At 44.2% G+C, this 14,061-nt stretch overlaps 1 protein-coding gene across 1 annotated transcript in view; it reads right to left on the minus strand.

Moving 5' to 3' along the window:
- Positions 1–682: 682 nt before the first annotated feature.
- The window catches only part of LOC130361141 (L-gulonolactone oxidase-like), a 125,233-nt gene continuing 111,854 nt past the window's right edge, over positions 683–14,061 (minus strand). Inside the window, exons 9-12 of the mRNA XM_056563757.1 lie at positions 5,176–5,325; positions 4,103–4,267; positions 1,247–1,337; positions 683–1,044 (exon numbers count right to left, since the gene is read on the minus strand). Coding sequence (XP_056419732.1) covers positions 916–1,044; positions 1,247–1,337; positions 4,103–4,267; positions 5,176–5,325 — 535 coding nt within the window. The 3' untranslated portion in view covers positions 683–915. The remainder of the gene's footprint in view (positions 1,045–1,246; positions 1,338–4,102; positions 4,268–5,175; positions 5,326–14,061) is intronic.

Genomic DNA, 14,061 nt, shown 5'->3' on the forward strand with positions numbered 1-14,061 from the left:
ATTGGGATGGACCCTAGTGAGGTGTACTGGGATGGACCCCAGTGAGGTGTACTGGGATGGACCCCAGTGAGGTGTATTGGGATGGACCCTAGTGAGGTGTATTGAGATGGACCCCAGTAAGGTATAATGGGATGGACCCCAGTGAGGGGTACTGTGAAGGACCTTAGTGAGGCGTACTGGGATGGACCCTAGGGAGGCGTACTGTGATGGACCCTAGGGACGTGTACTGGGATGGACCCTAGGGACGCGTACTGGGATGGACCCTAGGGACGCGTACTGGGATGGACCATAGGGACGTGTACTGGGATTGACCCCAGTGAGGTGTATTGGGATGGTCCCCAGTGAGGTGTACTGGGATGGACTCCAGTGATGTGTATTGGGAAGGACCCCAGTGATGTGTATTGGGTTGGACCCCAGTGAGGTGTACTGGGATGGACCCCAGTGAGGTGTACTGGGATGGACCCCAGTGAGGTGTACTGGGATGGACCCTAGTGAGGTGTACTGGGATGGACCCCAGTGAGGTGTACTGGGATGGACCCCAGTGAGGTGTACTGGGATGGACCCCAGTGAGGTGTACTGGGATGGACCCCAGTGAGGTGTACTGGGATGGACCCCAGTGAGGTGTACTGGGATGGACCCCAGTGAGGGGTACTGGGATGGACCCCAGTGAGGGGTACTGGGATGGACCCCAGTGAGGGGTACTGGGATGGACCCCAGTGAGGGGTACTGGGATGGACTATGATGACAGGTCCTTGGGATGGACCTTAGTGGGTATAAATGGGAGGAACTTTCTTCAGCAAGCTTCCACCAAAGTCTATAATTTTTTGAGAAGAACGACAATCCGCCATGTTCTTGCACTAAGAAATAAACTATAGGAACTGACATGAAGACATCTTATCGACCACCGCGTCCTTCTCAGTAAAAGACCTTCTCTAGATATGCATTGAGGAACATTCCTGTTGGGTCGAGCTTTTCTCTGATGTTTTTGAATTTCCCAAATGCTGGATACATCTTCTCAAAGTCTTTACGAGTGCAAGTATGGGCCTGGAGACAAAGGTAAAAGGGAGGGTCATACTGAGAACACGCTGGACGTACAAGGGTGGTCAAATATAACTTCGAAAGAAATAAGAATCCCAAATGTGCAGAAAAGGTTACAAAATGTTTTGGTGTGTTGGGTATGGTTAGCCTGGGTGGGGGAGGCTCATTTGGTCAATAGCATGCAAGGTGTCATATGTATTGGCCATACCTTAGCCCAGTGAGGTCGTCCTCCCACTCGCTTCATAATCTTCTCATACTCTGACCAGTAGTCTTGGTGCGGAACGTCTTTTCCATACGGCCTGAGGGCGAAGTATTCATGGATGGAATCAAGAATTGATAGAAAAATATCCAACTTGCAAAACTGTTTTTGCGCTTTGCATTACATTTATAGCATACAGCGAGGAAAAACAAGAGAGTGTAAGGGTTAAAATCAGATGATTGATGCCTTGGTCACGTGATGCTCCCCTAGCCTATGTCCCTTTCTAGCCTCCTCTCCCAGGAGAAGGGGTGGACCCAAATGTGAGAGCATCTAGTCCAGTGTTTTCCAAACAGTGCGTCTCCAGATGTTGCAAAACTACAACTCCCAGTATGCCCGGACAGCCAAAGGCTGTCCGGGCATGCTGTGAGTTGTAGTTTTGCAACAGCTGGAGACACACTGTTTCGAATACACTGGACTAGTCAGTCTAGTTTGGGCAAGATCTCCTAGCCTTGTCCCACTGGACATATCTACACCAAGGCCAACGTGTTATTCGTAGGTGGGATTCTGTTCTCTAAGCAAGTCCCAGTTTTGTTTCTTATTCAGTCCATGCTGTGAGGACAAAGTGCTTCAAGTCTTCAGCTCCAAGAAGGAGTTTTCATTTTAGTCAGAGGAGAATAAGCTGAACAAAGGCCCCTCTACATACACTAATCTTTTTAGTCATCTATGATTGGAGTGACTTCTTTACCACTAGGGGGAGCTCACTGCATATGGATTTACAGAGCTATAATACCAGTGTTTTTCAAACAGTGTGTCTTCAGCTGTTGAAAAACTTTTACAACAGCTGGAGGCACACTGTTTGAAAAATACACTGTGTTTTACAATGAATACTTGCTGCATGAAGGTGCCCCTAGTGGCCAATAGAAGTAGAGCACAACCCTTTATCAACATAAAGGAGAGGAAGGAGCTGTGGGAAGCAAGGGGAGTGTGGGAATGGGGTCAGCCCTATAGAGAGGATGCTATCTTCTATAAATTGACCAAAAAACAGACTATTTTTGGGGATTAAAAAGACAAATACATTTGTTATGATAATTTACATAGTTCTATGGGAACCCATGAATAGTTATTTCTAGGTAGAAGCAAATCACTGTGCTGTTCCTGTTTCAGTCCACACTGTGAGGATAAACTGCTTCAATTCTTCAGCTCCAAAATAGAGTTTTCGTTTTGGTCAGAGAGAATAAGGCTGAACAAGGACCCCTCCGCACACACCAATCCCTTCAGTCACCTATGGTTGGAGTTGACGCTGTGTAGCTTTCACGTCTTGGGTTTTCCTCATACATCCCTCTGGTTATTGTGCCGCCACCAGAGTGCGTGAGTATAAGTACTGCACCACAGTGAGCCGACCTGTGTAGATCTTCATAGGTAGAGAACAAGCTCATTGGACTTTGTAACATCTACATCTGCGCTAGTCATTTAAATGTGCACACCAGAAGCCTTCTATGCAGTAAATGCAGATGAATATGTGGTCACTGTCCCTTTATAGATTGCTGCAAAACCAACCTATAAGTAGACAGTGACCAAATACTCATCTTTGCATTTACTGAATAGAAGATCTCTGGTGTGCAAAGATGAGTATTTGGTCACTGTCTCCTTATAGGTTGGTTTTGCAGCAATCTATAAAGGGACAGTGACCAAATATTAATCTGCATTTACTGAATAGAAGATCTCTGGTGTGCAGATTAATATTTTGTCATTGTCCCTTTATAGGCTTCTGCAAAACCAACCTATAAAGAGACAGTGACCAAATACTCATCTGTGCTCACCAGAGATCTTCTATTCAGTAAATGCAGATGAATATTTGGTCACTGTCCCTTTATAGGTTGCTGCGATACTAACCTATAAAGGGACAGTGACCAAAAACTCATCTCTGCTCATGAGAGATCTTCTATTCAGTAAATGCAGATGAATATTTGGTCACTGTCCCTTTATAAATTGCTGCAAAACCAACCTATAAAGGAGACCGTGACCGAATACTCATCTGTGCACAGCAGAGATCTTCTATCCAGTAAATGCAGATGAATATTTGGTCACTGTCCCTTTATAGGTTGCTGCAAAACCAACCTATAAGGAAACAGTGACCAAATACTCATCTGTGCACAGCAGAGATCTTCTATTCAGTGAAAGCAGATTAATATTTGGTCACTGTCCCTTTATAGGTTGCTGCAAAACCGACCTATACAGAGACATTGACCAAATACTTATCTTTGCACACCAGAGATCTTCTATTCAGTAAATGCAGATTAATATTTGGCCACTGTCCCTTTATAGGTTGCTGCAAAACCAACCTATAAAGGGACAGTGACCAAATACTCATCTGCACCAAAAGCTGTTACACTGTGCTAAAGTAACTGTAATATACTGAATTTGAAGTTTTAGCGTTAAAGTTATTTCATGTAATCTTAGTGTCCTGAGGTCTCATTCCTGCACTTTGGGAACAACTCAATTGATGAGGGGTCAGTAGGGTTCATAGGGTAACATCAGGTTGGCTACACCCCCCCCCCCCCCCCCACTCCTGCTGTGTAACATATCTACAGTACTACTAACCCAGCTAGCCTGTAGCCCAGTGTTTCCCAACCAGGGTGCCTCCAGCTGTTGCAAAACTACAACTTCCAGCATGCCCGGACAGCATGTCCAGGCATGCTGGGAGTTGTAGTTTTGCAACAGCTGGAGGCACCCTGGTTGGGAAACACTGCTGCAGCCCAGTGCTCTTCATTCCTATAGCTACCACATTAGCCGTTCATGAGATTCACAACAGGGGGCGCCCTATGTATAGACTGTTCTGTAATGTCATCCGCATAGCCGTCTCACCTGTAAATGATGATGTTCATGTAGCAGCTGTCTTGTTGGTAGCACGGACTCATCAGAATGTCATCACCTTTGGCGAATCGAACTTCAACTGGGAAATGCGCCACCACTTGGGGGTTCCTCTCCAGCCAGGATTTCAGCTGCATTAAACCCTCCTTAGTTTTATCTCTATGGAAAAAAAACAACAGTGAGTGGGGCCACAAATGAGCTTCAGAATGGCAGCGGTGGGGGATCAGGGAAGTGGCGGACATGCTGGGTGTAGTAGATTTGCAACATCTGGAGGGCCAGAGTTTGAAGACCACTGGACTAAAGTGTATGGTGGCCTCCCAACGTTCATCCAGCAGATGTCAAGGAAGACAATGTCATCTGCCTGACTCTTCTGTTGTCTGAGATGTGAGCCGATGCCAGCAGCAGAAGCATACCCCTACTCTCTCCACTGAGGACACATGAACATTCAGCTGTGCCTAACATTCATGTATATGGGGGAGACCGGGAAGAGTTCAGCCAACAGCTATTTTTTATTTTATTTATTTATCTATTTATTTATTTTTGTACAAAATTTGAATTCAATAGCTTTTTTTTTCCAATGTATTTATTAATTTTTTGGGCAATTTTCCAAATATGTTACAGTACAGATTCATTTAATTTTCAATTGCATATTCCAAAGTCTAAAATTGCAGATTTATGGTCACTTCATTTACCAGAAGAAAATGTCTAAAATGTCATAAAAAAAGTCCCATAAAAACAAAAAATGATACAAAAATAAATAAATAAAACTAACAGATTACTGAGCAAATTAATGACCCTCATATATGGAAAAATAAAAGCGTTATAGGGGTCAAAAGAGGACATACTTTTAGGCTTACACATTTTCTAATAATAATATATATATATATATATATATATATATATATATATATATAAAGTTAAAAGTAGTAAAATAAAACCTATATAAATTGGGTATGGGTGTAACCGTATAAACCTACAGAATAAAGATAAGGTGTCATTTTTACCAACAAATAATTTTACTTATGTAGTGTTTTTTTTCTTTTTGTAATTGTGTAACCTTGACTTACATGGGAATGGCCCAGTCCTGCACGTGCTGCTTAAACAGGCAGTCGAAATTGAAGACTTTGTAGCTGATGTCCACACGATCGCGTCTGCCCGCGAAGAGCAACCAGAAGAAAAAACGATTTATCCCTGGGACCAGACGTGGAATAAAAGTGCTGATAACAGAGAACAATAGAACAGAACAATCATTATTAAAAAATAAAAGAACATATTAAAAGGAATGAGTTACTAAATACCGCAAACACATAAGTAACAAAGAAAACTTAAGATTTCTATTAAAAAAATCTGCTTCATATGGTAAGTATATACTGTCTTTCGTGCGTCTGTCCCGTCGGCCTTTAGTGACGCATCTGTCCCGTCGGCCTTTAGTGACGTGTTTGTCATGTTGCATTTAGTGACGCGTCTGTCCTGTCGGCCTTTAGTGTAGTATCTGTCCCATCTAACTTTAGTGATGCGTTTGTCATGTTGCCCTTTAGTGACGTGTCTGTCCTGTCGGCCTTTAGTGTAGTATCTGTCCCATCTACCTTTAGTGACGCGTTTGTCATGTTGCCCTTTAGGGACGTGTCTGTCCTGTCGGCCTTTAGTGTAGTATCTGTCCCATCTAACTTTAGTGATGCGTTTGTCATGTTGCCCTTTAGTGACGTGTCTGTCCTGTCGGCCTTTAGTGACGCATCTGTCCCATCTACCTTTAGTAATGTGTTTGTCATGTTGCATTTAGTGACGCGTCTGTCCCGTCGGCCTTTAGTGTAGTATCTGTCCCATCTAACTTTAGTGATGTGTTTGTCATGTTGCCCTTTAGTGACGCGTCTGTCCTGTCGGCCTTTAGTGTAGTATCTGTCCCATCTAACTTTAGTGATGCGTTTGTCATGTTGCCCTTTAGTGACGCGTCTGTCCCGTCGGCCTTTAGTGTAGTATCTGTCCCATCTAACTTTAGTGATGCGTTTGTCATGTTGCCCTTTAGTGACGTGTCTGTCCTGTCGGCCTTTAGTGTAGTATCTGTCCCATCTACCATTAGTGACGCATTTGTCATGTTGCCCTTTAGTGACGCGTCTGTCCCGTCGGCCTTTAGTGTAGTATCTGTCCCATCTAACTTTAGTGATGCGTTTGTCATGTTGCCCTTTAGTGACGTGTCTGTCCTGTCGGCCTTTAGTGTAGCATCTGTCCCATCTACCTTTAGTGACGCGTTTGTCATGTTGCCCTTTAGTGACGCATCTGTCCCATTGGCCTTTAGTGTAGCATCTGTCCCATCTACCTTTAGTGATGCGTTTGTCATGTTGCACTTTAGTGATGCGTCTGTCCCGTTGGCCATTAGTGACACATCTGTCCCATCGGCCTTCAGTGACGCGTCTGTCTCTATCTGATACTTAAGCTTTTGCCGGTTTCGGGTGGCCGTAGTCATGATGTAACGCCCACGCCGTGCCCCCTCCATTGATGCCTATAGGAGGAGGTGTGATGCCTTTGGATAGGGGATAAGATGTCTAGGGGTGGAGTACCCCTTTTTGGGGTGTTTTCTGAAGAGCAGAGAAGGTCCTGCCTGGCACTTTGCTTTCACTCTGTGGTGGTCTCAGAAGTACCGCCACCCTGAGACAAGAGGGGGACAAACTAGGCACAACCATCATGTGCCGGGAGTTATGGTTGATTCATTGATGCCTAAACCTTTCTGTTTGCGCAACCAGTTTCCTGCACAGATCACAGCCGATCGGTGGAGATCCCAGCCGTGGGATATTTTATTATCAAATTATATTTCAAAGACTCTTATTATACATTGAGATTGTAAATGCAGAGGACCCCCTTAAAGAGGTATTCCAGGAAAAAAAAATTTTTTTATATATATAAACAGATTTTTTAATTACTTCTATTAAAAAAATCTTAATCCTTCTAATAATGATCAGCTGCTGAAGTTGAGTTGTTCTTTTCTGTCTGGCAACAGTGCTCTCTGCTGACACCTCTGTCTGTCTCGGGAACTGCACAGAGTAGAAGAGGTTTGCTATGGGGATTTGCTGCTACTCTGGACAGTTCCCGAGACACGTGTCATCAGAGAGCACTTAGACAGAAAAGAACAACTCAACTTCAGCAGCTCATAAGTACTGAAAGGATTAAGATTTTTTAAATAGAAGTAATTTACAAATCTGTTTAACTTTCTGGAGCCAGTTGATATATATAAAAAAAAAAAAAAAAAGTTTTTTTCCTGGATAACCCCTTTAAGACAACCAGCAGCATGCAGAGTGAAACTACGGAGCATGTGTCTGGCAGCGTCACCGTCACATCAGCTATGTAGTATTAGTCTCAATGCTTCTTTACCTACAGGGACATACACTGTATCAGTGACATTGGCGCGGTTACGTTATCTTGCATCTATCATTATGATTCCCTGACTATTCGCAGATCGACCGCTTTCATATGTTCCCATCAAGAACGCGGTTGAAGTGTTATGTAAATAGAACATGACATTTCCACTAATCTCTCCCCGCGGGCGGCCGTCAGATTTAGTGGTCATCTGGTGCAGCAGATGTTACCGTCCCCAGGCCAATAAAAGATGTCAATGTCTGAGAGGATCCGACAAACCCTCGCTGTGCGTCCTGACAAACCGTCATCTGTCCGGTGGAGGAGACCCTCCGGTAACACAGATCTAAACATTAAAGGGGCAGGAAAGAAGAACTGTAGCCTTTTACTTTACTAATCAAAACCAACAGGAAGCCCTGGCGGCACGAAAACAACTGTGCTGCACAGAATCGTGCAACACAATGAAAAGGATTCATTTAGAATGCAGGGTGTGGACGGCAGGGGTCACGACATCACGGCCACGTCCCTCGTGACGTCATGCCATGCCCCCTCAATGCAAGTCTATGGGAGGGGGGCGTGGCTGGCGCCACGCCCCCCTCCCATAGACTTGCATTGAGGATACATGGCATGACGTCACAAGGGGGGCATGGCTGTGACGTTACGACACCCGCCGACTGCTCCAAGTGTTCGGAACAAAATGCTCCGAACGCTCGGGCAACGGATTACCCCTTCAAGTCTTCAGAGGAGTCAAATACAAATTGGCAAACCTAATTTAAGTGACTTATGTGAATTACTCATATCGTTTCTATGTGACTCATGGAATACTGTCTAGTCACACTTACACTACTCTTCCCCTTTTAAGGGTATGTTCACACTGAGGAATCGCCATCTAGTGGCCACTGACGAAACCCTTCGGAGGTAGGACCGTGCTGGCCCGCACCGTCGCCATTGATGGCAATGCAGAGCTTGCATAATTCCAACGATATCATGAACAGGTTAATTCTTTTGGTGGCAATTGCGGCTGAAATTACGTAGTGTGAAAGGGGTCGGCGGAAGACTTATTCGCACCAATGTTGAGGTTCACAAAGCGGAATTCCAAAGCGCAATTCAGTGCGCGGAAATTCTGTATTGGGAACGTACCCTTGGGGTATGTTCACACTGTGGAATTCTGGCAGAATTCTGCGAGCGGAATTCCGCGCAATCAATATTAGCATCAGCGTGAATGGGTCCTCCGCGAGACTTTCTGGAATTTCACCAGCAGACAATTCCGCCGCTGAAATTGTTTCCTCGCAAAGAAAGAACATGTTCTTTCTTTTCGTGGAATTCCGCGAGCACTGCATATCCATCAATGGTGCCGCGCGGTCCTACTGCTAATGTATTTACGGTGGCGGCCGCCAGACGGAGTCTCCACTCGTGGAATTCCACAAGCGGGGTTTCCGCAGTGTGAACATACCCTTAGGAGTATCTTACTTACAACTTGATTTCAATGGTAGGATGACATAATAGTGAATGAACACTAGATGGCAGCAGCGCACTGTATTTGGCTTCTTTGTGCAGAGTCAATAATGAACAATGTACGTTGATATTTTTGCAGCAAAAATGCGCCTGTGTGAATAGACCCTAAAAGCAAAAAACAACAACTGAATGTACCAGCGAAGCAGATGCTGTTGTTTCCATAGAGCCAACGTAGCTGAAGAGTCTCTTCTATAAGAGGGATAGATCCATAGTAAAAGCATAACTTGGAGCCCCCCTCCCACCGACATACACAAATGCGCCAATACCATGTGACATTAATAATGTAAAGGTCCTGCGCATCCGCTGCACCACCTATAGCCGTCCGTCTAACACAGGCTGACAGAGTCGCAGTTACTATTAGCAGCAGATGTCATTTTCTTGAGATACACAAAAAAGTTTTCAATTTTTTATTCAATTGCACAGTATAGATCCCAGATTCCAATGAGATAGCAGCAGCAGTATACAGATAGAGCTGGGAGTTTAGGTGTATAACTACAATATATCCTATAGGATCACGCTATATAGTGGTTATACACCTCCCCCGAGCTCTATCTGTATAGTGCTGCAATCTCTATAGGATCAGGATATATTCCAATTCCATAGAGATAGCAGCAGTATATAGATAGAGCTGGGAGGGGAGGGGTATAACTACTATATATCCTGATCCTATAGAGATAGCAGCAGTATACAGATAAAGCTGGAGGGGTATAACTACTATATATCCTGATCCTATATAGATAGCAGCAGCAGTATACAGAAAGAGCTGGGGGGAGGTGTATAACTATTATATATCCTGATCCTATAGAGATAGCAGCAGTATACAGATAAAGCTGGGATGAAGGTGTATAACTACTATATATCCTGATCCCAAAGAGATAGCAGCAGTATACAGATAGAGCTGGAGGGGAGGGGTATAACTACTATATATCCTGATTACATAGAGATAGCAGCAGTATACAGATAGAGCTGGAGGGGAGGTGTATAACTATATCCTGTTCCCATAGAGACAGCCGCAGTATACAGATAGAGCTGGGGGAGGTGTATAACTACTATATATCCTGATCCCATAGAGATAGCAGCAGTATACAGATAGAGCTGGAGGGGGAGGTGTATAACTACTATATATCCTGATCCCATAGAGATAGCAGCAGTATACAGATAGAGCTGGGATGGGAGGTTTATAACTACTATATATCCTTATCCCATATAGATAGCAGCAGTATACAGATAGAGCTGGGGGGAGGTGTATAACTGCTATGGGGAAGATTTATCAAAACCTGTGCAGAGAAAAATTTGCCCAGTTTCCTATAGCAACCAATCAGATCACTTCTTTCATTTTGCAGGGGACTAGTTAAAAACGAAAGAAGCGATCTGATTGGTTGCTATGGGCAACTGGGCAACTTTTTCTTTGGACAGGTTTTGATAAATCTCCCCCTATATATCCTGATCCTATAGAGGTAGCAGCAGTATACAGATAGAGCTGGAGGGAGGAGTATAACTAATATATATCCTGATCCCATAGAGATAGCAGCAGTATACAGATAGAGCTGGAGGGGAGGTGTGTAACTACTATATATCCTGATCCTATAGAGATAGCAGCAGCAGTATACAGATAGAGCTGGAGGGGAGGTTTATAACTACTATATATCCTGATCCCATAGACATAGCAGCAGCAGTATACAGATAGAGCTGGAGGGGAGGTGTATAACTACTATATATCCTGATCTCATAGAGATAGCAGCAATATACAGATAGAGCTGGAGGGGAGGTTTATAACTACTATATATCCTGATCCCATAGACATAGCAGCAGCAGTATACGGATGGAGCTGGAGGGGATGTATATAACTACCATATATCCTGATCCTATAGAAACAGCAGCAGCAGTATACAGATAGAGCTGGAGGGGATGTATATAACTACTATTTATCCTGATCCCATAGGAATAGCAGCAGCAGTATACAGATAGAGCTGGAGGGGATGTATATAACTACTATATATCCTGATCCCATAGAAATAGCAGCAGCAGTATACAGATAGAGCCGGAGGGGAAGTATATAACTGCTATATATCCTGATCACATAGAAATAGCAGCAGCAGTATACAGATAGAGCTGGAGGGGATGTATATAACTACTATATATCCTGATCCCATAAAAATAGCAGCAGCAGTATACAGATAGAGCTGGAGGGGAAGTATATAACTACTATATATCCTGATCCCCTAGAAATAGCAGCAGCAGTATACAGATAGAGCTGGAGGGGGAGGAGTATAACTACTACTCATCCTGATCCCATAGAGATAACCGCAGCAGTATACAGATAGAGCTAAAGGGGAGGGGTCTGAGAGCTACTTGGAGGGATCTGGTAAGTGACAATGTCATCCTGAAGTTTATAGGAAGTCAGCTGACCCAGGACTGACCACTTCCTCTGACAAATAAAGCACTGTGATTTTCTGTGGGTCAGGCTGGTGATCACATGACCCAGATACAGTAATGAAACACATGGATGCAGCTGCGCCGGAATAAAACAGATGGCGCTGTAAGGCTAGGGATGGTGAGCGTGGCTTATTATGGTGTTTAGAGGCCAAATATACAAATATTCTCAGTTCGGAGCTATAACATATATCAGTGTTTCCCAAACGGGGTGCCTCCAGCTGTTGCAAAACTACAACGCCCAGCATGCCCGGACAGCCTTTGGCTGTCCGGGCATGCTGGGAGTTGTAGTTTTGCAGCAGCTGGAGGCACCCTGGTTGGGAGGCAAGGATGATGTTCTTAGGAATACACCTGATAACAAGGAAGTCCTCCGCCGCCGCCGCCGCACTCGCTGCACATTATGATTAATACGTAAGTTCTTTTGAAGAATCATTACGGGTTCAGTCTGTCGATTACAGGCGGCGCCGTCCTTTCAAGTCTAAGCGCCTGTGGTGTCCTCCCGATCCGACCTCCCTCCGCTTTACGTTTTTTTCTTGGCAGCTTTGATAGAAAAACTAAATATATAAAAAACGGGGACAAGGGGGGGGGGGGGGTTAAAAAGTGACACCTCCAGAGCCGGGCACGGAGAGAAAGCCCATGCCCCACATGGGGAAGGAACATCGTAGTCAGGGCAACTCGTCAATCTACCTGAGGGAGTGACGTAATGTACTAATAGGCGAAACGCGTCGGCGTCTACAGGAAGTAGGGCGTGAAATGATCTATTAGTAAATATAATCAAGAACTGAAGACGTGACAGCCCAAGAGGACGTCCGTGTCATTTCTAATGATGATGATGTCACCTACAGGAGACTGCGGAGATCACAGGCATGGATGCCGGCCGGGGGCACAGTTGTTAAAGATGCCGATTTGCCGGCCCAGATAATGTGCATCTGCCGTCTAAGGAGACGGGCGATTTATGGGATGAACCAACATTCTGTCTCTTCACTAAAATTACTCTCTATAAAAGCTTTACGACTGTGGTCTACAGACCGAAAACCCAGGTGCAGCGCCAAACCTGAGAATATACTTTACGGGCGTGGGTAACATGCTTAAAGGGGTACTCCCGTGAAAAAAAAAATGTTTTTAAATCAACTGGTGCCAGAAAGTTAAACAGATTTGTAAATCACTTCTATTAAAAAATCTTAATCCTTCCAGTACTTTTTAGGGGCTGTATACTAAAGAGAAATCCAAAAAAGAAATGCATTTCCTCTGATGTCATGACCACAGTGCTCTCTGCTGACCTCTGCTGTCCATTTTAGGAACTGTCCAGAGCAGCATATGTTTGCTATGGGGATTTTCTCCTGCCCTGGACAGTTCCTAAAATGGACAGCAGAGGTCAGCAGAGAGCACTGTGGTCATGACATCAGAGGAAATGCATTTCTTTTTTGGATTTCTCTTTAGTATACAGCCCCTAAAAAGTACTGGAAGGATTAAGATTTTTTAATAGAAGTGATTTACAAATCTGTTTTAATTTCTGGCTCCAGTTGATTAAAAAAAATAAAAAATAAAAAAAAAAAAGTTTTCCATGAGAGTACCCCTTTTAAAGAGGTACTCCGCCCCTAGACATCTTATCCCCTATCCAAAGGATAGGGGATAAGATGTCTGATAGCTGGGAACCCCCACGATCTTCCTGTAGCACCCCTGTCATCTGGTGCACAGAGCGAGCCTTGTGACATCACACCCCACCCCCTTAATGCAAGTCTATGAGAGGGGGCGTGGCATCAGGGTACTCCGGTGGAAAACTTTTTTTTTTTTGTAAATCAACTGGTGCCAGAAAATTAAACTGATTTGTAAACAACTTCTATAAAAAAAATATTTATCCTTCCAGTACTTATTAGCTGCTGAATACTACAGAGGAAATTTTATTTTTTTTGGAACACAGAGCTCTCTGCTGACATCACGAGCACAGTGCTCTCTGCTGACATCTCTGTCCATTTTAGGAACTGTCCAGAGCAGCATATGTTTTCTAAGGGGATTTTCTCCTACTCTGGACAGTTCTTAAAATGGACAGAGATGTCAGCAGAGAGCACTGTGGTCATGATGTCAGCAGAGAGCTCTGTGGTCATGATGTCAGCAGAGAGCACTGTGTTCCAAAAAGAAAATAATTTCCTCTGTAGTATTCAGCAGGTAATAAGTACTGGAAGGATTAAGATTTTTTCATAGAAGTAATTTACAAATCTGTTTAACTTTCTTGCACCAGTTGATTTAAAAATCCCCGAAGTACCCCTTTAAGAGTCTCCTCTGTCCTCCACTCGTTACCTGTATTAATGGCTCCTGCTTGAACTTATCAGTATAAAAGACACCTGTCCACAACCTCAAACAGTCACACTCCAAACTCCACTATCGCCAAGACCAAAGAGCTGTCGAAGGCCACCAGAAACAAAATTGTAGACCTGCACCTGGCTGGGAAGACTGAATCTGCAATAGGCAGCTTGGTGTGAAGAAATCAACTGTGGGAGAAATTATTAGAAAATGGAAGACATACAAGACCCCTGATAATATCCCTCGATCTGGGGCTCCACACAAGATCTCACCCCCTGGTGTCAAAATGATCATAAGAACGGTGAGTAAAAATCCCAGAACCACATGGGGGGTCCTAGTGAATGACCTGCAGAGAGCTG

Source organism: Hyla sarda, chromosome 3, assembly GCF_029499605.1.
Source record: "Hyla sarda isolate aHylSar1 chromosome 3, aHylSar1.hap1, whole genome shotgun sequence".
NCBI lineage: Eukaryota > Metazoa > Chordata > Amphibia > Anura > Hylidae > Hyla > Hyla sarda.